The sequence below is a fragment of the Anomaloglossus baeobatrachus genome, chromosome 3, assembly GCF_048569485.1.
Source record: "Anomaloglossus baeobatrachus isolate aAnoBae1 chromosome 3, aAnoBae1.hap1, whole genome shotgun sequence".
Classification (NCBI taxonomy): domain Eukaryota; kingdom Metazoa; phylum Chordata; class Amphibia; order Anura; family Aromobatidae; genus Anomaloglossus; species Anomaloglossus baeobatrachus.
Window position 1 is genome coordinate 664,566,619 of NC_134355.1, and position 23,042 is coordinate 664,589,660.

Genomic DNA, 23,042 nt, shown 5'->3' on the forward strand with positions numbered 1-23,042 from the left:
AATTAGTTGTACAATCGCATTTGCGATGTGACACGCCCAGGTTGCATACGGGATCTATGAGATTTCACGTTGGTCGTTCATTTGCTGTCACACGAGCGTTAGTAGTCTATGTTAAATTGATCAATGTTATGTGCGATCCTTTAGATCATGTGTTCTGTGACGTATGCATTGGGCACCTTTTTTTTTTTTTATTTATTGACTTGACAAGCATGTGTAATGTGTAGGGATGCGTTTTTACTATGTCATCTGCCATTCAGCTCTGCTACATGGCCGCTAACAGCAGACACAGACAGCCATGTAGCAGAGCTGAATGGCAGATGACAGCAGACACAGACAGAGCCGCACTGTCAGAATGAACTCGGGTGAACTTCACCCGACTTCATGGTCATGCTGCGGCTCTGTCTGTGTCGCGCCCTGATTAGCGGTCACCAGTGAAGACTCACCGGTGACCGCTAATCTCCTGAGTAACTGAAGTTAGCAGCCCTCTCTCATACTCACCAATCCCCGATCCCTGGCGCTGCACGGCTTTCTCACTGCTCCGGCGGCTTTTACTGTTTTGAAAAAGCCGGCCGCCCATTAAACAATTTCGTATTCCCTGCTTTCCCCGCCCACCAGCGCCTATGATTGGTTACAGTGAGACACGCCCCCACTCTGAGTGACAGGTGTCACACTGCACCCAATCACAGCAGCCGGTGGGCGTGTCTATACTGTGTAGTGAAATAAATAATTAAATAATTAAAAAAAACGGCGTGCGGTTCCCCCCATTTTTAAAACCAGCCAGATAAAGCCATACGGCTGAAGGCTGGTATTCTCAGGATGGGGAGCTCCATGTTATGGGGAGCCCCCCAGCCTAACAATATCAGCCAACAGCCGCCCAGAATTGCCGCATACATTATATGCGACAGTTCTGGGACTGTACCCGGCTCTTCCCGATTTGCCCTGGTGCGTTGGCAAATCGGGGTAATAAGGAGTTATTGGCAGCCCATAGCTGCCAATAAGTCCTAGATTAATCATGTCAGGCGTCTATGAGACACCCTCCATGATTAATCTGTAAGTTACAGTAAATAAACACACACACCAGAAAAAATCCTTTATTAGAAATAAAAACACACACATATACCCTGGTTCACCACTTTAATCAGCCCCAAAAAGCCCTCCTTGTCCGGCGTAATCCAGGATGATCCAGCGTCGCATCCAGCGCTGCTGCATGGAGGTGACCGGAGCCGCAGCAGACACAGCCGCTCCGGTCACCTCCACACAGCAAATGAACACAGCCGCGCGATCAGCTGCTGTCACTGAGGTTACCCGCGGCCACCGGTGGATGCAGCGGTGGCCGCGGGTAACCTCAGTGACAGCAGCTGATCGCGCGGCTGTGTTCATTTGCTGTGTGGAGGTGACCGGAGCGGCTGTGTCTGCTGCGGCTCCGGTCACCTCCATGCAGCAGCGCTGGATGCGACGCTGGATCATCCTGGATTACGCCGGACAAGGAGGGCTTTTTGGGGCTGATTAAAGTGGTGAACCAGGGTATATGTATGTGTTTTTATTTCTAATAAAGGATTTTTTCTGGTGTGTGTGTTTATTTACTGTAACTTACAGATTAATCATGGAGGGTGTCTCATAGACGCCTGACATGATTAATCTAGGACTTATTGGCAGCTATGGGCTGCCAATAACTCCTTATTAACCCGATTTGCCAACGCACCAGGGCAAATCGGGAAGAGCCGGGTACAGTCCCAGAACTGTCGCATATAATGTATGCGGCAATTCTGGGCGGCTGTTGGCTGATATTGTTAGGGTGGGGGGCTCCCCATAACGTGGAGCTCCCCATCCTGAGAATACCAGCCTTCAGCCGTATGGCTTTATCTGGCTGGTTTTAAAAATGGGGGGAACCGCACGCCGTTTTTTTTAATTATTTAATTATTTATTTCACTACACAGTATAGACACGCCCACCGGCTGCTGTGATTGGGTGCAGTGTGACACCTGTCACTCAGAGTGGGGGCGTGTCTCACTGTAACCAATCATAGGCGCTGGTGGGCGGGGAAAGCAGGGAATACGAAATTGTTTAATGGGCGGCCGGCTTTTTCAAAACAGTAAAAGCCGCCGGAGCAGTGTGAATGCTGTGCAGCGCCGGGGATCGGGGATTGGTGAGTATATGAGAGAGGGGGATAGACTGACATGGACAGAGAGTGAGGGACAGAGATAGTGACGGACTGACAGAGATTAGTGCATGACAGACATTGTGAGGCGCTTCAGAACGCAGCTTTTCAGCTGCGCTCTGAAGCAGACCTTTTTTAAGCTGCGGTGCAGAGCACACACCTGCGCACATAACATCAGACATCAAAATCGTATGAGCGATGTCACACGTTACAATTGACTAGGTTCGTGCAACAAAACGCTCAATTCTAGAGAATGATACGATGTGTTTGCGATCAACGGTTTTGCATTCAATCCTGATCGCATGTAGCTGTCACACGCAGATACCTCACAAACGATGCCGGATGTGCGTCACTTACAACTTGACCCCAACGACGGATTGTGAGATATATTGAAGCGTGTGTAGCGGGCTTTATACTGCAGCTTATCCTTCTTCATTTAAATAGATCTAAGCAGCAATACTTGATATAACCTATTTCTAGAAAAAAGGCAGCAAGTATTTGACATCTATTATAACATTTCAATAAATGTAAAATCTGGCTTATTGCGTCAACAAAAACAACTCATTGAGTAAGGCGGCCCAGTCCTCGTGAGATTGACATGTCATACAAGAGCCCATTAGTAGTTTTACTCATCCTTAGGTGGGCTTTGCACACTACGACATCGCAGGTGCGATGTCGGTGGGGTCAAATTGAAAATGACGTACTTCCGGCATCGCATACGACATCGTAGTGTGTAAAGGTCCGATGATACGATTAACGAGCGCAAAAGCGTCGTAATTGTATCATCGGTGCAGCGTCGGAATAATCCATGATTACGCTGACGCGACGGTCCGATGTTGTTCCACGCTCCTGCAGCAGCACACATCGCTGTGTGTGAAGTCGCAGGAGCGAGGAACATCTCCTACCGGCGTCACCACGGCTTCTGTAGGATATGCGGAAGGAAGGAGGTGGGCAGGATGTTTACATCCCGCTCATCTCCGCCCCTCCGCTCTTATTGGCCGCCTGCCGTGTGACGTCGTAGTGACGCCGTACAACCGGTCCCCTTAATAAGGAGGCGGGTCGCCGGCCAAGAGCGACGTCCCAGGACAGGTGAGTCCATATGAAGCTGCCGTAGCGATAATGTCGCTACGGCAGCTATCACAAGGATATCGCAGCTGCGACGGGGGTGGGGACTATCGCGCTCGGCATCGCAGCATCGGCTTGCGATGTCGCAGCGTGCAAAGTGCCCCTTAGTCATCACTGCAGCTTATTTCCGACTCTATGTGGTGTTTTATTGGGCACCTGCAAGACCTACAGACCATCATAACTTGTAATATTGTGAACACTGGCTGACAAACTGGCAGGAATCATTGGAAGAGCACAGCAGGCACAAATGAAGGACTGGGAGCGCATCAGTTTGCGACGAAAACTTTAACCCTTATGTCATCATCTGTCATTTCGAAGAGACTTTTTTGTCCATCTTCAGACTAAAATCCAACCACTGTGACAGTTTATGATACCATGTAGGGACCCGATCAGCCCCCGCACCAGCACCCTTCTACATTGTAACGTAAGTGATTCCACTCATGCAGGCACTCACATTATACTTACTGCGACTTTCTGAATAAGACCGAAGACCATGAAAGGTCGAAACTAGGGATGATCGAATATCACAAATATTCGCCAATATTCGGCTGCGCGAATATCCGACGAATAGGTCGCAACTATGTTAATATTCAATGCACAATGTAAGTCTATGGGAAGCCCAAATAGTTGCTATTCGGCAACTATTCGGGTTTCCCATAGACTTGCATTGCGCATTGAATATTCGCAAATAGTCGAATAGCAACGACCTATTCGGCGAATATGGGCGTTGCCGAATATTTGAGGTATTCGATCATCCCTAGGCGAAATGTTATAACTGTGGTCACTTTACCAAACAAATTGTGGTTGCCTTACCGATTAAATCTATCCCGCACTTCTCCAATTGAATGTATATACCTACACTTGAACAATTACTGAATAAAAAAATTATTGCAATTCACACTAGGAGTGTGCAGCCAATCCTTTCTATAAGGACTTAGGGGCACAGGTCCTCCTTCTTCTTGTACCCCGATCCTCTGCATTTTGCATGCCAACCTCTCCCTCTTACTCTAGAGAGTATCACGGCACTGTGCAGCTGACCCCAGGGGTTGAAGATCAAGGGACAGGCTCGGGTGTAGACAGGATAGCTGGTTATTGCTGGTGCAGAATAGACAGCTGCTGCCACGGGCATGGCAGATACAGCAGGTATGGCAGGTACAGCAGGTACAGTAAGTATGGCAAGACACAGGCATGATTAGTGAATGCAGGTAACAGACACAGGTAACAGGGAACGAGAAAGGGACCTGAAAACTAGCGGTGTGTCTCTGGCAGTAAGTCCATGTTTTTCAGGCACCTACCATAGAGGGAGGATGCCTTACGTGCCTAGTACCATGCTGAGAGGCACTTCTGGGTTAGGGGGATTGACCCTCTAAGAAAAGGGAAGGGCACTTATGCCCTAAGCTTACTCCTGGGAGACCTGTCGACATGTGCAGACCATGGAAGGCAGCAGATGTGACGGAGGAGATGCCACCATTGAGTATGAGTGCACCTGGCATCCCTGCTAGGAGGAGGAAGCAGGACACTTTTCGGATCCCAGCAATAGTGTTACACCCTATGAGTGCCTTGCCAACTTCTTTATACCTCACTTAACCATTTTTAACTTTTTAACTTCAATTTGCAATTTACTGCTAGCTTATTTGCTGATATAGCACCTTTTTGGATTTTATGTTGAACCAAAATTAAAAACAATAGATAAATCACACTTCTCTTAATGTGAAACTGACTGCGGGCAACTCCATTTTCCATGCTGAGAGCTGTCATCCGCCACTTCCTATTGCCTACTGGTGAAATTATTAGAGGACGTCATGCATGTAGCATGGATCATAATTACAATCAGGAATGTCTAAATATTAAAAAGAGTTTATCCAAATTGGGGTATAAAAAAGGGTATACTTAATAAATCTCAAGCTTTTACTACTATAACACAATCTATTTTATTCAATGTTAAAGCGCACCAATCATCAGGATTTTCCTATATTAACTAAAGCAAGTGCTATACTGGCGCTATCATTCTGATTCTATACATACCTTTAGTTGTCAGCTAGGATGTATAGGTTTTTAAATTCAAGCAAGTAAAGTTAAAGAAATGAACAGCTTTGTGATTGGCAGCAGCTGCCGAGCTGGGGTGGGTTTTGATAATGATTCTTGCTCCCATGCCTGTTGTTCCTCCCCTATCTTTTATTTATGATAATTCCATTATAGCATATTACTAATGATTGTGACTAAATCCCAGTGGCTAGAAAGACCTTGGGCGTGACCAGCTTGATTAGTGAGTATAACTGTCTTGGTTGGTAGGCGTGGTAATGTTTCCTCCTTTTCACTATAATGATGCAAGGGGGGGTTGCCCCTTCCCCTGCACTCCCCCCCATATGGGGATCTTACTCTCAGACCCCTGCTTCTATTCTAATCAACTCCATGCCTACGTGGACTTAGAAAAGTAATGTTGCTTCCTGGTGTCAGCTATGTTGGTGGAGACCCTGCTCCTTCTGGTCACATGGTATGATGTCAGCAAAAGTCCTTCTAGCAACTGGGATTTAGCCATTACAGTTACCTTTTACTAATATCTTCACTAAGATTGTTAGAAGGACCTCTGATGACGTCACACTCATGTGACCAGAAGGTTCGGGGCCTCCACCAACTTAGCTGTTACCAGGAAGCAACATTATTTTTCTAACTCCATGTGGGCAAGGAGTTCATTATAATAGAAGTGTGGATCCATTATAGTGAGCGAGAGGAAATATAACCATGACCATCAACCAAGCCAGCCATGCCCACTAGCCAAGCCAGAATCGAAACAAATTGCCAGCACTTCCTAATCTCATAGTCTGAACTGGTGTATACTGAACATGACATACAATATTCAAAAATAGCAGTTGCACTCAAGTAAAGGGAAGAAGAATAAACAAGAATGTAGATGGTGAACATTTGAATATGAATATGCATTACTGCCAAGAAAACATGAAAAATGTCTTTGAAAAATATGTGTTACTTAGCAAACAAAGGTGGCCAAATTTACTTGTGCCCAATACCACGTCAAGGTGTAACGCTCATCTGGGTCCTACTCTAAATGCTATACCTCTCTTGTCCAAACTGAACTAATATATAAACTAGAATAGAACCTGCAAAAGGAAAATTAAAAACACCTGAAATAACTGGGAGTAGTGTGCATACAAAGGACATGACTCCATAACACAACACAAACTAGAAAAAATTGCCGACACTTCCTAATCTCATAGTCTGAACTGATGCATACTGAACATGACATACAATATTCAAAAATAGCAGTTGAACTGAAGCAAAGGGAAGGAGAAAAAACAAGAATGTAGAAGGTGAACATTGGAATATGAATACGTATTACTGCCAAGAAAATATGAAAAATTTATTTGAAAAAAATGAGTGACTTTAGACTTACACCTTTACGTGGTATTTGGGCACAAGTAAATTTGGCCACTTTTATTTGCTAAGTAACTCATAATTTTCAAATGCATTTTTCATGTTTTCTTGACAGTAATGCGTATTCATATTCCAATGTTCACCATCTACATTCTTGTATTTTCTCTTTCCCTTTGCTTTAGTGCAACTGCTATTTTGGATACACTAACCAAGCCATTACGCCTAAGATCCTTTTAGTCACTGGGATTTAGTTACAACCATTGGTATACACTATAATAGAATTAACATAAATAAAAGATAGGGGTAGGATCAACAAGGAGAGTGTGGAAATCACTATCATAACCCACCCCAGCTTATTAACTGCTCGGCAGCTGCTGCCAATCAAAAAGCTGTTCATTTCTCTAACTTTACTTGCTTGGATTTCAAAACCTCTACATCCGAGCTGACAACTAAAGGTATGTATAGAATCAGCCTGATAGTGCCAGTATAGCACTGGCTTTAGGTTATATAGGAAAATCCTGGTGATTGGTGCGCTTTAAGTGTAAACCTTATCACCAAATAGAGCAGGTTCTGTTTGCTTCCCCTTATAGCGTTTACGACATTGTATTGGAAACAGTATTCTTTATAATTTTATCCTGGAACATTGTCTAAACAATGAGCAGCAATTGAAAATTTTTCGATGGTTAGTAGTAATGGAAAAATAGGGATGAGGTTATTAGTGCTCTGAAGCAGAAATGTTGTTTCATCATCTTTTTATATTTAACTTCATGGTTAAAGGACAGAAATGTCAGTTAATGATTCTTGGATAGATTAGATAACGTGCGGAAAGTATGTACATTTACTAGTAATGAGAATAGGTTTTCATACATAGGGCTCGCAATCCAATTTGTTTATCAATAATGTACAGTAAAAAGTGTATTGCTAGCACTGGGCCCGTGGAGGTTGGCCAAGGTTCAAGGATTCAAAAATAACCAATAGAACACTGGTATCATGCGCCACCCCTGCAGTTCTATAATAAGAAGACAATAGTGTATTACAGTGACGCCCTGGGCAAGCCAGGGGTCACAGGTCACAACACCACACAACCCACATTCCCTGCAGGAACACCAAGGTCAGAACACAAATCCTTGTTGCCTTCCTCCAGGGGCTGATGTCCACACCATGGGGTGGGCCAGGCGGTTGGCTCCGCCCACCGAGGAGTTCACAGCCCTGGAGGCGGGAAAACCAGGCAGATTAAGTGGAAAGTTCAAAGTGAGAGGAAGGAGAAGGAGGACAGTGAGAGTAGTGACAGAGAAAGTGACAGTTGAAAAGCCTGAAGTCGGTCCGGGTGTGTGCCCCGGACTGAGACAGCAAGGTTGGCAGACGGCGGTGACCGTCTGCAGGAGAGGCTGATCGGAGGTTGCCGAAAGGACCGTGGACGGGTGGTGGCCCGGCGGTACCGGAGCGGTATACGAAGAGAAGCCAGCACCATTGGCAGGGGCCTTTCGGATCCCGGCAAGGCTAGGAGTCGCCGTGAATTTGCCAAATCCGTCAGTGAAGGGGACCTCCGGGTCTCCCAGCAGCAAAGTTCCGATTGAAGGCAACAGTCCGACCGTGAAGGGGAGACACCGCCACCGCCAAGGCACCAGTTTCCCAGGGCCAGCGCCTGCGGGGAAGAGAGGGGCTCCTCCGGCTCATATCCAAGCTGGGGAGTGGGTTACCGGTGGGAACCCATCGCTACCAAAGAACCGTACTTAGGTGCAGGGAAGTGACCGTCACCGCTAACTGCAGGGAATATCAGCACTGTAGCCGTCCGAGGGACCCGTCCAACCAGCCGTTTGTTTACCGTGAACTGTGTCATCATCCTTGGGCTGAGTGAGTACCTCCGTGCCGGGCGGCACAGCTCTACCCCTGCGTCCCTGCACCTCCACAGGCCCCATAACCCGCCTGTCCACCATCCCAACCCCATCACTGGGCCCCGGGACCACCAAACCCCCTACCCACGGAGGGGTCAATCAACAACTAGCTGCTCCCTGTCACCGCTCCCGGGATTCCCATACAGAGCAGCGGTGGTGTCCCTACAATCACCACAACCGTGGGTGGCGTCACGGACAATAAAATTTCCCAAAAACCAAACCCCTTTCACTCACGGGCGAGGAGCGCCGCTCGAGTCCCCGGGATCCGGCCCATCGCTCGAGCCACCGAGTAGCAGCATGCCGCAGCAGCAGCGGCAGCCGGACCCAAGCAGTGGGAGAGCGCAGCGTCCCCTCCTCCGCCCGCGACAACTTGGCGTCACGAACACGATCTTACCGCTCTGCCGTTGGGTAGAGGTGCGCCTTGTGACCGCCGGAGGTGTCCGGCCGGAAAATTTCAGAAGCCGCCATCTTTGGCGCGAAGAGTTCCCGCTCGAGCGTCTTCTCGAGTAGCAGAGGCGCGAAGGCCAAAACCCCGCCCCGATAGAGGATGGGCCGGAAAGAGGCTAAGGGGGACGAAGGGGGACGAAATGGCGACTGGTCGCATGTAGCTGCGGCTATAAAAGCAGGGACACCAGGACTCTGCGGCCATCTTGTTCCTGGAAGAAGCCGCCAGCAGCATGTGGATGCCGTCCCGAAGCACCGTAGCCCCCGCGCCGGGAACCACAGCGTGGGTGGAGATCCGAACCGCGCAGCTCTACCAAAGGCTGCAGGTTAAGATGCAGCTCCTCATGGAGGAGTGGGAGACCGACATGGCGGATGTCATAGCGACCGTGCAGAGACGCGAGGAGGAAGCTGAGGAAGGGAGGGTGAGTAACCCACGCCCCGATGCCCTTGAAGGGCCGGTCATCGCGGCTGCGGGACCCGGTCTAAACCCTCTCGCCCTGTTACCTCCCTCGCCACCCGTCTCGGAAGCCGTGACCCCGCCACTAGACCCGCTGCCACCGCAACTGGTAGCGATACCCAGCATGCCCGCCCCGGCGGGCCGACCTGTAGCCAGAGCCCGTAGCAAACCGGAGGTGCTGCCCTGGAAGGCCCCGAAGTCTGAACCGGAGGCGTCCCCTGAGAAGTCCCCCGAGCCGGAGCCGACAGCCCGCTCCGTGTCGAAGGCCCAACCGCGGAAAGCCCCTGTGCCCATCCCCCACACCTCGGCTGAGGTTGCGCCGGGTTGCCGCTGCAAGGCGGCGTCCAAGGCCAAGAAGCCGCGGGACCTGCCACCCAGATCCTTAACAGTGGGCAGCGTCCAAAATGTCCCGCGGGGCCCGACCCGTGCGCCGGAGCTCGCAGCAGCGCCGTACTGGGACAGGGAGCCGGTACCGTTGGGCCTGGAGATTGAAGAGAGGGAAAGGAAGAAGGCGGAGTTGGTGGCCCGTGCAATCCGGGAAAAAGAGAACCTCCGTCAGGCAACTTTCCGTGTCCGGGGCCCGTTGTATGAAGGGCAGGTGAGGCGGTTTGATGTCCGCCGGGGCTATGGATTTATTTATGAACCGGGCCTGGAGGCCGAAGTGTTTATAGCCCGGCGGGATGTGAATGCTCACCTGCCAGAGGAGCACCCTGGTCGGAACTTGATGCCGGGCGACTTGGTCCAGTACACCCGGCACTGTGGGGAGAGGGGGTGGTTCGCGCTGGATTCCAAGTTAAGGGGCAGCCAAGAGTCCCGTGTGAGCGCCGAGCCCCCTCCCTCAGGTGATGCTGAGGACTCTGAGTAAGGCAGTGGAGCACCGTTGCACAGTCCCCGTTGGGACCGAAAGTCTGTGTGTGTTTTGAAAATTTTGAAAAAGTTTGCAAATGAAAGTTGAAAGATGATAAGTGAAATGGAACCGAGGATTTACCTGATTCAACTGTGAATGGAAAACCGGCTGTTGCCGGCATTGTTGTCCCCGTGGGGACCATCCACAAAAAAGTTGTTTGCATAGAGAACTTTCTCTGGACAAGCCCGTGAACTTGCAGGGCAACCACAGACGTTAAGTGGCATGTAAATAATATGTTTCCGTTGCAGCACCGTTACCGCCTCCGGAGAGGCAGGTTGGAGGGAGGGCCCACAGTAGAGCAGGCTGGGGCCCAGCCACCACAGGAACCGGTGGCTACCCTCTGGAGGGGAAGGACAGATCCCGCTCGGGTAACTGGTTCAGGACTGGGGTCAAGGGGTGCTGCCTGTTTCTTAGAGGCAGCATCAGGGCCAGGTTACTTGGGTGGGAGAGAGCGGCAGCCGCAACCGTTTATTACCGTAACGTTTAAACAAAGTGCCTCCCGTTGTGGGATGATGTTTTTCTACTTGTACTGTGTTACCGTTTTATCTTTCAGAAAAAAAAAAAAAAAAAAGGAAAATAAAACCGGTGTTGGACGGGCTGCCCGAGGACGGTCTGCGTTTCGCTAAGGGGGAATGTGACGCCCTGGGCAAGCCAGGGGTCACAGGTCACAACACCACACAACCCACATTCCCTGCAGGAACACCAAGGTCAGAACACAAATCCTTGTTGCCTTCCTCCAGGGGCTGATGTCCACACCAGGGGGTGGGCCAGGCGGTTGGCTCCGCCCACCGAGGAGTTCACAGCCCTGGAGGCGGGAAAACCAGGCAGATTAAGTGGAAAGTTCAAAGTGAGAGGAAGGAGAAAGAGGACAGTGAGAGTAGTGACAGAGAAAGTGACAGTTGAAAAGCCTGAAGTCGGTCCGGGTGTGTGCCCCGGACTGAGACAGCAACGATGGCAGACGGCGGTGACCGTCTGCAGGAGAGGCTGATCGGAGGTTGCCGAAAGGACCGTGGACGGGTGGTGGCCCGGCGGTACCGGAGCGGTATACGAAGAGAAGCCAGCACCATTGGCAGGGGCCTTTCGGATCCCGGCAAGGCTAGGAGTCGCCGTGAATTTGCCAAATCCGTCAGTGAAGGGGACCTCCGAGTCTCCCAGCAGCAAAGTTCCGATTGAAGGCAACAGTCCGACCGTGAAGGGGAGACACCGCCACCGCCAAGGCACCAGTTTCCCAGGGCCAGCGCCTGCGGGCAAGAGAGGGGCTCCTCCGGCTCATATCCAAGCTGGGGAGCGGGTTACCGGTGGGAATCCATCGCTACCAACAACCGTTTCTAGGTGCAGGGAAGAGACAGTCACCGCTAACTGCAGGGAACATCAGCACCGTAGCCGTCCGAGGGACCCGTCCAACCAGCCGTTTGTTTACCGTGAACTGTGTCATCATCCTTGGGCTGAGTGAGTACCTCCGTGCCATGCGGCACAGCGCTGCCCCTGCGTCCCTGCACCTCCACAGGCCCCATAACCCGCCTGTCCACCATCCTGACCTCCCCATCATCGGGCCCCGGGACTACCAAAACCCCTACCCACGGAGGGGCAAACCAACATCTAGCTGCTCCATATCACCGGGATCCCCAGACAGAGCAGCGGTGGTGTCCACACAATCACCACAACCGTGGGTGGCGTCACGGACATTAATCAAATCCCCCACCAACAAATTGAGCCCCCCTTTCACTCACGGGCGAGGTGCGCCGCTCGAGTCCCCGGGATCCGGCCCATCGCTCGAGCCACCGAGCAGCAGCAGTAGCCGCAGAGCAGCGGCGGCCGGACCCGAGCAGTGGGAGAGCGCAGTGTTGACACCCTCCTCCCCGCCTGCGACATTACGAAAGGCATTATTTAGTCGCCACATACTATAATATATTGGACAGAAGCCCTATCAATGTTATTTCATAATAAGGTAGCAAGGCTTCAGTTCTGACCAATCAAGACATTACTGTAGGAGTCTCTAAATGTTGAGTTATTCCAACACAAAAGCAGTAGTTGCATAATCTATATGCCATTACTGGAGGGGGCCCAACGCCACACTTGTCATATAAGCAGTCTATAGTCTTATACCTTTTTAACCACTAATTGTGGTTTGTATTTGCCTCAGAAAGAAAATTTACATCTCTCTGGGATGCATAGATTGTAATTGTGGCACCCCTGAGGCTCTGGTCGCCACAGGAAACTGCACCTCAATTAAGGTGCGGTATCTATCACAGGTAAGGATGGGGTTAATCACCGGTGTTCCACATTCACACACTACAAACAGCTCAGAAGCTTTCACACAGAGTGGGTTGGCTCAGGGTAGGAATGGGGGTGGCCATACGAACATGGACTTCCCGGTCACTGAAGCCAGCCACCTGGGGGCAGGTTCCACTGGGAGTAGAAATAGGCACAACACAAACATCGTGAGCAGACCTGTCAGGACCATAGTTCTGGGAAGACACCTCTATAAAACTTGGACTTTACTGGGCCCAGGGGCTTGGAGCGGGAGCTCAGCCAGGGTACCGAACTGCGGAGGAGGACACCTTAGTAAAATAACTCTCACTCCTTCTCTCTCTCTCAAAAAACGGTGGTGACCCCTTACCGGATCTGGGATTGACCTGAGCTCATCATGGCAGGGACCACTGTGACCGGGCTGGCAACTGATGTTGTGAGTAAACTACACCCTGAACCTGCATAGAGTGTGTTGGCTCATCCTTACCGGTGCTGCCGCCCAGCACTTAGGCGCCAATAGCCATTATAACCCTCATCATCCACCCAGGGCCCGCTCCTCCTGTGTGGAGCTACACCATCCCGGCTGCCTTAACACCTGCCCCAGAGAGGAACCCGGCAGTGGCGGCTATTACGTGGCCACATACCACAGGTGGCGTCACGACAAACTTTCCCAAATACCCCGCTTCCCCCACCATTCACTGTATGTCTTGGGGCAACAGATCTGGGCAAGGCCAACCCATGACAATGCCTGACCTGACCCGAAAAGACCCGACAACAAGTAGGTTAGTCACCTGCCCCGTGGTGCGCTACATAATCATACCCTGCCCTGTAGTCTGACAGTATATAGAAGTCCCATATGAGGTTATCAGTTGTGGTAAGTGACTCTGCCAAGAATCTGCCAAGAATTTAATTCAAACCGATGAAGAGACTGGGTCATATCTTCATCGATTTCTTCTACTTACACATGGGTCTGAAGAAGCTGTGTGACCTATACTTTGTGCAGTTGGTTGTGATTCCCACAACCCTCGAAGGTGAGACTTCCTAGTGTTGTTTATTCCCTATACCTATTTCCGCACCCTCTTGTCTTTCAGCACTTCACAATTTAAGAATTTAATTCAGCAGTTCGCTCGAATTGGGGCAGGAAGTTGAATTTGCATTGAACATTACATTTTTTGATGTGCCTTAATTTGCTCCACAATCTCTCCAGACTTCAAAGCAAAGTAAACATAAAGTGAAAAAAACATGTACTCACCTGTCTGCTCTTCCCTGTCCAGTCTTCGCAGTTCTTCATCTCATCCTCATCCCATTCTCCAGCACATGACATCTTCTTCCTCCAACTTCACTCTATATCAGGGATTCTGGTGCTTAGTTGACTTCTGATATCAGGACTAGTGATGAGCGAGTACTAAAAAGCTCGGGTGCTCGAGGCTCGGGCCGAGCATCCCAAGATACTCGTGTACTCGGCCCGAGCACCGAGCCCAATGTTATCCTATGAGAGACCCGAGTATTTTTGTGAAATGACCCCCGGCAGCATGTAGAAACCCTAAAAATGGCACAAAAGTCTCAGAAGAGTGCTCAAATGACATGGCAACAGCATGGGGAAGATCCCTTGAAGCATTTATCACTCAAAAGTCACAGCTGTGAACAATTTTGTCCGCGTTTTACGCCATTTTTACGGATTCACCAGAAAACCTTCAAAAATGACACCAAAATGAATTTTCATGGCGGAAATGTTAAGGGCACATACCCAATAGTGAGATAGAGCTAATGTATGTTTCTTTTTGAGATTAATACATGAAAGATTTTACGTAAAACATTGTGTGGCACTCCGATGTCCCTGAGAAGAGACGTACATAAAGGCCTCTGAGTCTAATGTGCCCATTTTGAGGAAGTGAGTCTTTGTAGTATTTTCCTTTGCCAGGGCAGTCCAAAATTGTGAGGTTCACCAATGCCCCTGCATACAGACGTGCATGAGGGCCTGTAAACCTGAAGTGCCCATTTTAAGGAAGTGGGTCTATTGTAGTATAGCCCTTAGGCAGGGCAGCCAAAAATTGGGAGGCTTCACGTTGTCCCTGGATAGAGACGTGCATGATGGCCTGTAAACCTGAAGTGCCCATTGTAAGGAAGTGGGTCTATTGTAGTATTGCCCTTTGGCAGGGCAGCCAAAAATTGGGAGGCTCCACGTTGTCCCTGGATAGAGACGTGCATGATGGCCTCAAAACATTAAGTGTCCATTGTCAGGAAGTGGGTGTATTATAGTATAGCCCTTAGGCAGGGCAGCCAAAAATTGGGAGGCTCCACGTTGTCCCTGGATAGAGACGTGCATGAGGGCCTCAAAACATTGTTCCCATTGCAAAGGAGCGGGTCTCCTGTCGTTGTAATGTCCATTCTGCAAAGAATGGGCGAAAAAATTTACCACTGGGGGTATACCTGAAACAAAGGCCTAACTATTGTAACGGTCATCATGGTGGCGCATGAGGAGAAGGAGGAGCAGTCCAGCGATTATCCAAAGTCCAGAAGTGTGTACCCATGGGTGAGTGGAGGTACATGGCAAATTCCCGTTACAAACTTTAAATTCCGCTCTCATTTGCTGGTGGTGTGGTGAAGTCTGGCCCAATCCAACCCTTGTTCATCTTGATCAGAGTCAGCCTGTCAGCATTTTCAGTTGACAGGCGGGTGCGTTTATCTGTAATGATTCCACCTGCGGCACTAAAAACACGCTCTGACAAAACGCTAGCGGCAGGGCAGGCCAGGACTTCCAAGGCGTAGAGCCAATTCATGCCACGTGTCCACCTTGGATACCCAATAATTGTAAGGCACAGAGGAATGTCGGAGTACAGTTGTTCGATCTGCAAGGTACTCCTTGAGCATCTGGGCAAACTTAGGATTTCTTGTGGCACTACCCCGCACCTCAGGGGCTGTGGTACGTGAGGGGCTGAGAAAACTGTCCCACATCTTAAAGACTGTTCCCCTACCTCTGGCGGATTGGACTTGTGCCTCTCTCGGCTGTACGCCTTGGTTGTCCACTGATTCCTGACCTATGCCGCTAGCGTTTTGTGAGGGGAATGCTTTGCCTACTTCCGTGACTATGGCCTTCCGGAACTGCTGCATTTTGGTTGACCTCTCCACCTCGGGAATAAGAGACATAAAGTTCTCCTTGTAGCGTGGGTCTAACAGTGTTACCAACCAGTAATGATTGTCGGCCAAGATGTTCTTAACGCGAGGGTCACGAGACAGGCAGATTACCATAAAGTCAGCCATGTGCGCCAGACTCTTAACAGCCAGGACTTCAGTAGCCTGACCAACACGATGACTGAACATGCTGTCCTCCTCCTCCTCCTTCTCCTCCTCATCTACCCTGTCCTCTGGCCAGCCACGCTGAACCGAGGATATGACTGGTGTGCATGTCATATCCTCAATTTGGCCGGAGAGTTGCTCCATGTCTTCATCCTCCTCCTCGTCATAGTCCTCCACTGCACGTTGTGATGAGACGAGGCTGGGCTGTGTGTTATCACCCACACCCACTACTGTTTCTTGCTGCAACTCATCGCGCTCCGCCTGCAATGCATCATGTTTGTTTTTGAGCAGAGACCGTTTTAGAAGGCAGAGTAGCGGTATGGTGACGCTAATAATGGCGTCATCACCACTCACCATCTTGGTGGAGTCCTCAAAGTTTTGGAGGATGGTACATAGGTCGGACATCCATCTCCCTTCCTCAGGTGTTATGTGTGGAGTTTGACCCATTTCCCGACGTCTTAGGTGATGCAGGTACTCAACAACTGCCCTCTTCTGCTCACATATCCTGACCAACATGTGCAGAGTTGAATTCCAACGCGTGGGGACATCACACACCAGTCTGTGAGCCCGAAGATGCAAACGGCGCTGAAAGCCGGCAAGGCCGGCTGAAGCAGTAGGTGACTTTCGAAAATGTGCAGACAGGCGGCGAACTTTTACCAGCAGATCAGACAGCTCTGGGTATGACTTTAGAAACCGCTGAACCACGAGGTTGAGCACATGGGCCACGCATGGAACATGTGTCAGCTGGCCTCGCCTCAAAGCTGCCACCAGGTTACGGCCATTGTCACACACGACCTTTCCTGGCTTTAGGTTCAGAGGTGTGAGCCAGTGATCTGCCTGCTGTTTCAGAGCTGTCCACACCTCTTCTGCATTGTGGGGTTTGTCACCTATGCAGATTAGCTTCAGCACAGCCTGTTGCTGCTTCGCCGAGGCAGTGCTGTAGTGCTTCCAGCTTGGGACTGGTGTGGAGGGTAAAGTGGATGAGGATGCGCAGGAGGAGGAGGAGGCTGAAGAGCATGACATTCCGGAGCTGTAGAGTGTGGGTGAAACCCTGACTGAGGTAGCGCCTGCAAACCTTGGTGTGGGAAGGACGTGTTCCGTCCCTCGCTCAGACTGGGTCCCAGCTTCCACAATATTAACCCAGTGTGCCGTCAACGAGATGTAGCGGCCTTGCCCACAAGCACTTGTCCACGTGTCTGTGGTTAGGTGGACTTTGGGTGAAACAGCGTTGTTCAGGGCACGTGTGATGTTTTGTGACACGTGGTTATGCAACGCGGGGACGGCACACCGGGAGAAGTAGTGGCGGCTGGGGACCGAGTAACGTGGGACAGCTGCCGCCATCAGGTCGCGGAATGCTTCTGTCTCCACCAGCCTAAAAGGCAACATTTCCAGCGCAAGCAGTCGCGAAATGTTAGCATTTAGAACTGTGGCATGTGGGGCGTTGGCAGTGTATTTGCGCCTCCGTTCAAAGGTTTGCTGAATGGATAACTGAACGCTGCGCTGGGACAAGGACATGCTTGATGATGATGTTATTTCTGCGTAGGCAACTGCAGGTGCAGGACCGGAGGAGGCTTGTTCGCAGGCAGCATGGACAGGGGATTGGCTCGCATGCACAACCAGCGAAGACGTAGCAGTGACATCAGCAAGCACTGCTCCTCGACTCTGTTGTACTTCCCACAAAGTCGGGTGCTTGGCTGACATGTGCCTGATCATGCTGGTGGTGGTCAGGCTGCTAGTTTTGGTACCCCTGCTGATGCTGGCACGGCAGGTGTTGCAAATGGCCTTTTTAGAATCATCTGGAGCTAACTTAAAAAACTGCCAGACTCGGGAAGACCTAACATTTGTACAGGCACCTTGTGTCGTGTTGTTGTTCCGGGGAACGGTTGCCTGACTTCTGCCTGGAGCCACCACCCTGCTTCTTACTGCCTGTTGGGATGCTACGCCTCCCTCCCCTGTGCACTGCTGTCTTCGCTCTGCATATCCTCCTGCCAGGTTGGGTCAGTTACTGGATCATCCACCACGTCGTCTTCCTCTTCCGCACCCTGCTCCTCCTCCTGACTTCCTGACAATTGTGTCTCATCATCGTCCACCCCCTGTTGAGATACGTTGCCAACTTCGTGAGAACGTGGCTGCTCAAATATTTGGGCATCTGTACATACGATCTCCTCATGACCCACTTCAACATGAGCTGGCGAGAGGCCAGAATGTGCGAATTGAAACGTGAACAGCTCTTCCGAGTTTCCAAGTGTGGGATCATTAATGTCCGAAGACGTGTACTCAGCCTTGTGGTAGGAAGGAGGATCAGGTTCTGAAATGTGCGGTGCAGTATCACGGCTACTGACACTTGACCGTGTGGAAGACAGAGTGTTTGTGGTGGTACCAATCTGACTGGAAGCATTATCCGCTATCCAACTAACAACCTGTTGACACTGGTCTTGGTTCAAGAGCGGTGTACTGATGCGGTCCCCAAGAATTTGGGACAGGACGTGCGAGCGACTAGATGTGGCCCTTTGTTGTGGCGAAATTAGAGCTTGCCCACGACCTCGGCCTCTGCCTGCACCACCATCACGTCCACTTCCATGTTCCTTGCCAACGCCCTTGCTCATTTTGCAATGCTGTGCTGACGTGTATTCACTAGACTTTTGCGTTATATCCAAGTTTGTGCAAATCGTGCACCTGTACGCTGCCACCGACAGGCACACACGTGCGGTTTTTAAATGCAAGCACGGACGCAATAAGAACCTAACAGGTTTTTAGGAGCGACAATTACTGAGAAGTCTGACACTATCAGCCACTGCTGACTGACGTGTATTATACACTACACTTGTGCGTTATATAATAGTTTGTGCAAAACGTGCACCTGTACGCTGCCACCGACAGGCACACATGTGCGGTTTTTAAATGCAAGCACGGACGCAATAAGAACCTAACAGGTTTTTAGGAGCGACAATTACTGAGAAGTCTGACACTATCTGGACTGTTTTAGACTGTGTACACCAGCCCCAGATATGATGAAGGCTGGTATACGGTCACCACTAGGAATGGCTATATACCCTGCCTGCCTGCCTGTATACTGCTACAATAGTCCTGACAAGGACTCTTCTGGTCACTAGCCTGTATTCCGACCTGGCTATACCCTGCCTGTATATAGCAACAATAGTCCTGAGAAGGACTCTGCTACTGTACTCCGACCTGGCTATTCCCTGCCTGCCTGTATACAACTTATTGTATGTCCTGAGAAGGACTTCTGGTCACACTGTTTGCTGCCCTGCTCCGGAACTAACAATAAAGGGCCGCAAACCTTTCCCTGAAGCAGCGACACTCTCCCTGCACTGACTGTCTGGATGGCTGTGAGCAGAGCACAGCGCGCCCGCCGGTATAAAGGCTCAGTCACGCTGTGCGGGCCGGCCAATCACTGCAATTCCACAACTAACAGGGCTGTGGCATTGCAGTGGTCTGCCAGCCAATCACTGCATGAGGGCTGGCTCTCAAAAGAGCGCCAACATGCAGGGATGAAGACCACGAGTACAGCACGACTATCGCGAGATTACTCGGTCCCCGCCGAGTAGCCCGAGTACAGTGATACTCGTGCGAGTACCGAGTAGTAACAAGCATACTCGCTCATCACTAATCAGGACATGTGTTGCCCGAGGCAGTGACTAAGCTTTGAGCAATGTATGTCGTGATGTCATGACATGTGGCATGAGGTCAGAGATCTCGCATGTTGTGATGTCAAGACGTGTCATGATATCAGAAACCTACTCAGTGCCAAAAGCACAGGTGTAGATGTCACATGCCATGGAGAAAGAAAGAAAACTAAACAGAGGACCAGAAAGGGTGCTCTGTTGGCAGGACAGATGAATGGTGAGGTAAGTAATTTTTATAGCTTTTTACTCCTTTCCTGACCCTCTGCAAATCTTCAAAATGTTGGCCAGATTCAGATTTGTGAAAATCCCAAATTTATGTAAATTTTAAAGAACATTCAATTTGTCTTCCACCAATAAGCTCATCATACGTTACAAGTATTACATATGAAATTATCTGGAAGGAATCTTTTACATTTTCTCACATTGGGGCTAGGAGCTATGAATATTTTTTTTTTATATTCAGAGAACACTGTAATCTTGATTGAAGATCTCCAAAGAGCAAGTAGACTGAGCCGCCAATGTCAAAGTCGAAATCAAGATTGATGCTGGATACAAAAAACTTGGCATGGTTCACTATGTGGAATTATGGTGATCAATGGCAATACGATCTATCCTGTGTGCCGATTGCATGATGAGCAAATTACATTGAAAATTCAAAAAGATTGTTTATATGAGGAGATGAGTCAAAATTTTTACAATGTGTTATGGTTAGCAACTGGATATTCAGATGACTACATGGGCTTTTATTGTGGCTCAACAACTTTCTCGTGGTTTTTTGTTATACCAATATGGATGTTTGAATAAATATAGAAAAAAGCCAGCTCACCTGTCACAATGAAATGTAAAGGAATGTCTTGATCCACACGGAAAAGGCCCCAGCCTGGGCCACACAATTCAGAAAGAAGAGAAATATACAGTGGGGAAAAGTAGGGTTTAAAACATTTTCCTTTTATGGAATCATTAAAATAGAGCTGCAGCAGTACTGGCATTAAACGATGCGTTTCGACATAGGTAGGATCTTAATCATGGATATACCCATGTCGAAACGCGTTGGACTTACGCCAAGGGTTTTGTTTAGTGCCAGTACCGCTGCAGAATTATTTTAATGAGTCAATAAAAGGAAAATGTTTTTGTCCTTACCTTTCCTCGCTGGATTTTTCTCTTCTTTCCAAAATGGACGTTTGAGGGAAAAATTAGGCAGCACAAAAAATCAAAGTAACAATAAAAAATATTGAGAACTTACCCATTCCCTTGTCCATGTTATGAAATATTTTAAGCCGTCCTCTCTCCCCAAAGTCTTCTGCATTGTTGACAAGTGCATCTCTCACGGTCTCATATCCTGCGAGGACCACCATCTTTTTGGTGCCCAAGTAAAAGGTAAAAACTGGACCATATTTCTCTGCAAGCTTAAATGCAAAATTGTAAATACAATGAAGACAGCCATAATTATTATTTACTTTATAATATCCCAGCCCTACAAATGGTCCACTGTATGATTCCCCCAGGAGTATAGTTTTATAACATTATTCTGGAGTATCTGCAAGAGCCTAATAGCCTCTTTATCCAGCCAATCGGCATTGGTGATACAGAAGTAAAAATGTCAGCTGATTATTTATTAGTCTGACTTTTGAATCCACTAGTAATTTTAGCTGACATTTTGTATGCACCTTGCCACAATGTAAATGGATCAAAAATTTGACAAAATGTGCTGGTTATTGGGGTAGACAGCACTGCTGTCACGCTCCCCGGCTCCCCTGCCATGCTCCCCGGCTCCCCTGCCATGCTCCCCGGCTCCTCTGCCATGCTCCCCGGCTCCCCTGCCATGCTCCCCGGCTCCTCTGCCATGCTCCCCGACTCCCCTGCCTTGCTTACCGGCTCCCCTGCCACGCTTCCCCGCTCTCAGGTCGCGCTCCGCCGCTCCCGTGCCAGGCTTCCCGGTCCCCCGCTCCACAGCCTTCGTGCCCCATCGCCTGCGGTCCCCAGGCAGCCCGGTCCCCGCTCCCGGCGCCCATCGGCAGCGCTGAGCCAGCCCAGCACTCCTGCCTCCTGTGCACCGCTCCCTGCTCTGGCTTCTGGCACCCGGGCCTCGCGCATGCGCATTAGGGCGCGCGCGCGGTCATTGACCCTCTCTTAAAGGGCCAGTGTCCTCCAACAGGATATTGAAGAATCAGGTACAGGGTATATAGGGGGATCCTTTCCAAGTGGGCGGGGCCTGTTCTTCGTGTTTGCTAAGCTAGGAGTCAGGTCTCCCTGTGTCTTGTGCCATACTTACCTATCTCTCTTGTAGAGTCGCTCCTGTCACGCCAACCGGTCCTGACGATTCCCGAACCCTGAACGGTGACTGTCTGCAATCCCATCAGTCCCTACCATCTCCGATCCCCAGATCCGTGTGGTGACCCTCCTCCTCGCTCCGCTGGTTCTGGACTCTGCCTAAACATCATCTCGGCCTCCGAACCTGAGCTCTGTCACCCGGACTACCTTCAGAGACTCCGTAGTCCCAGGGACTTCTTCACTCCACTCCTCTGAACGGACTGTCCTTCTACCCGTAGTGCTCCAGCTACCGGGCACCTTGCCCTCGGTGAGGTGTTCAGCCCAGTGGATCCACCTCCTGGGCCTACCCGTCCACCTGGTCCTAACAGTAAGAACAGGCCATGGATCCCGCCGATGCACTAGCGGCCCAGCTGGGCAACTTGCAGCAGGAACTCGAACGACAGCGCGAGACCCAGTCCCGCATGCTGGCCTTCATGTCCTTGGTGGATACCCACCTGAACACGCTGCAAGCAACCGCCACGTCCCTGGCATCTCAGGCTTTTACATGGCCACAGTACCCGTGGCGGCTACCTCGGAAGCTTCTAAACTCCGCCTGGCCTCTCCACCCCGCTATGCCGGAGATCCTAAGACCTGCAGAGGATTCCTGAATCAGTGCTCCCTCCACTTTAAGCTGCTTCCGCACCTGTTTGCCTCCGACCAAGCCAAGGTGGCGTTTGTGATGTCCCATCTGGAGGGTGAGGCACTGGCCTGGATGAACCCCTTGTGGGAGAGGGAGGACCCTGTAACTGCTGACATCCAGGACTTCCTGCAGGCGTTTAGAACCACCTTTGACGAACCTGGATGTGCCGCCGCGTCTGCCTCATCACTCCTCAGGCTACGTCAGGGGACCATGACGGTGGGGCAGTATGCCATCCGCTTTCGCACCTTGGCCTCAGAATTGGGGGTGGAACAATGAAGCCCTCACCGCCGCCTTCTGGGAAGGACTCTCCAGTTGTATTACGGACGAGCTGGCAGGCCGCGATGTTCCTTCCACTCTGGATGCCCAAATTGCACTAGCCACCCGCGTGGACCTCAGATTCCAGGAACGATCCAAAGAGGTGTCCCGCGAGAGACGTCCGATACGGCATTCCTCGCCTCCGCAGAAGCCCGTCGTACCTCAGTCGGCATCGTCTGGCGTCTCTGTCCACGAACCCATGCAGAT

The 23,042-nt window shown here is 50.3% G+C and overlaps 1 protein-coding gene across 1 annotated transcript in view; it reads right to left on the reverse strand.

Annotated features, from left to right (window-relative positions):
- LOC142297019 (cytochrome P450 2K4-like) overlaps window positions 1–23,042 on the reverse strand; it is a 267,299-nt gene that overhangs the window by 236,908 nt on the left and 7,349 nt on the right. The window contains exon 2 of the mRNA XM_075341229.1: window positions 20,814–20,976. Coding sequence (XP_075197344.1) covers window positions 20,814–20,976 — 163 coding nt within the window. The remainder of the gene's footprint in view (window positions 1–20,813; window positions 20,977–23,042) is intronic.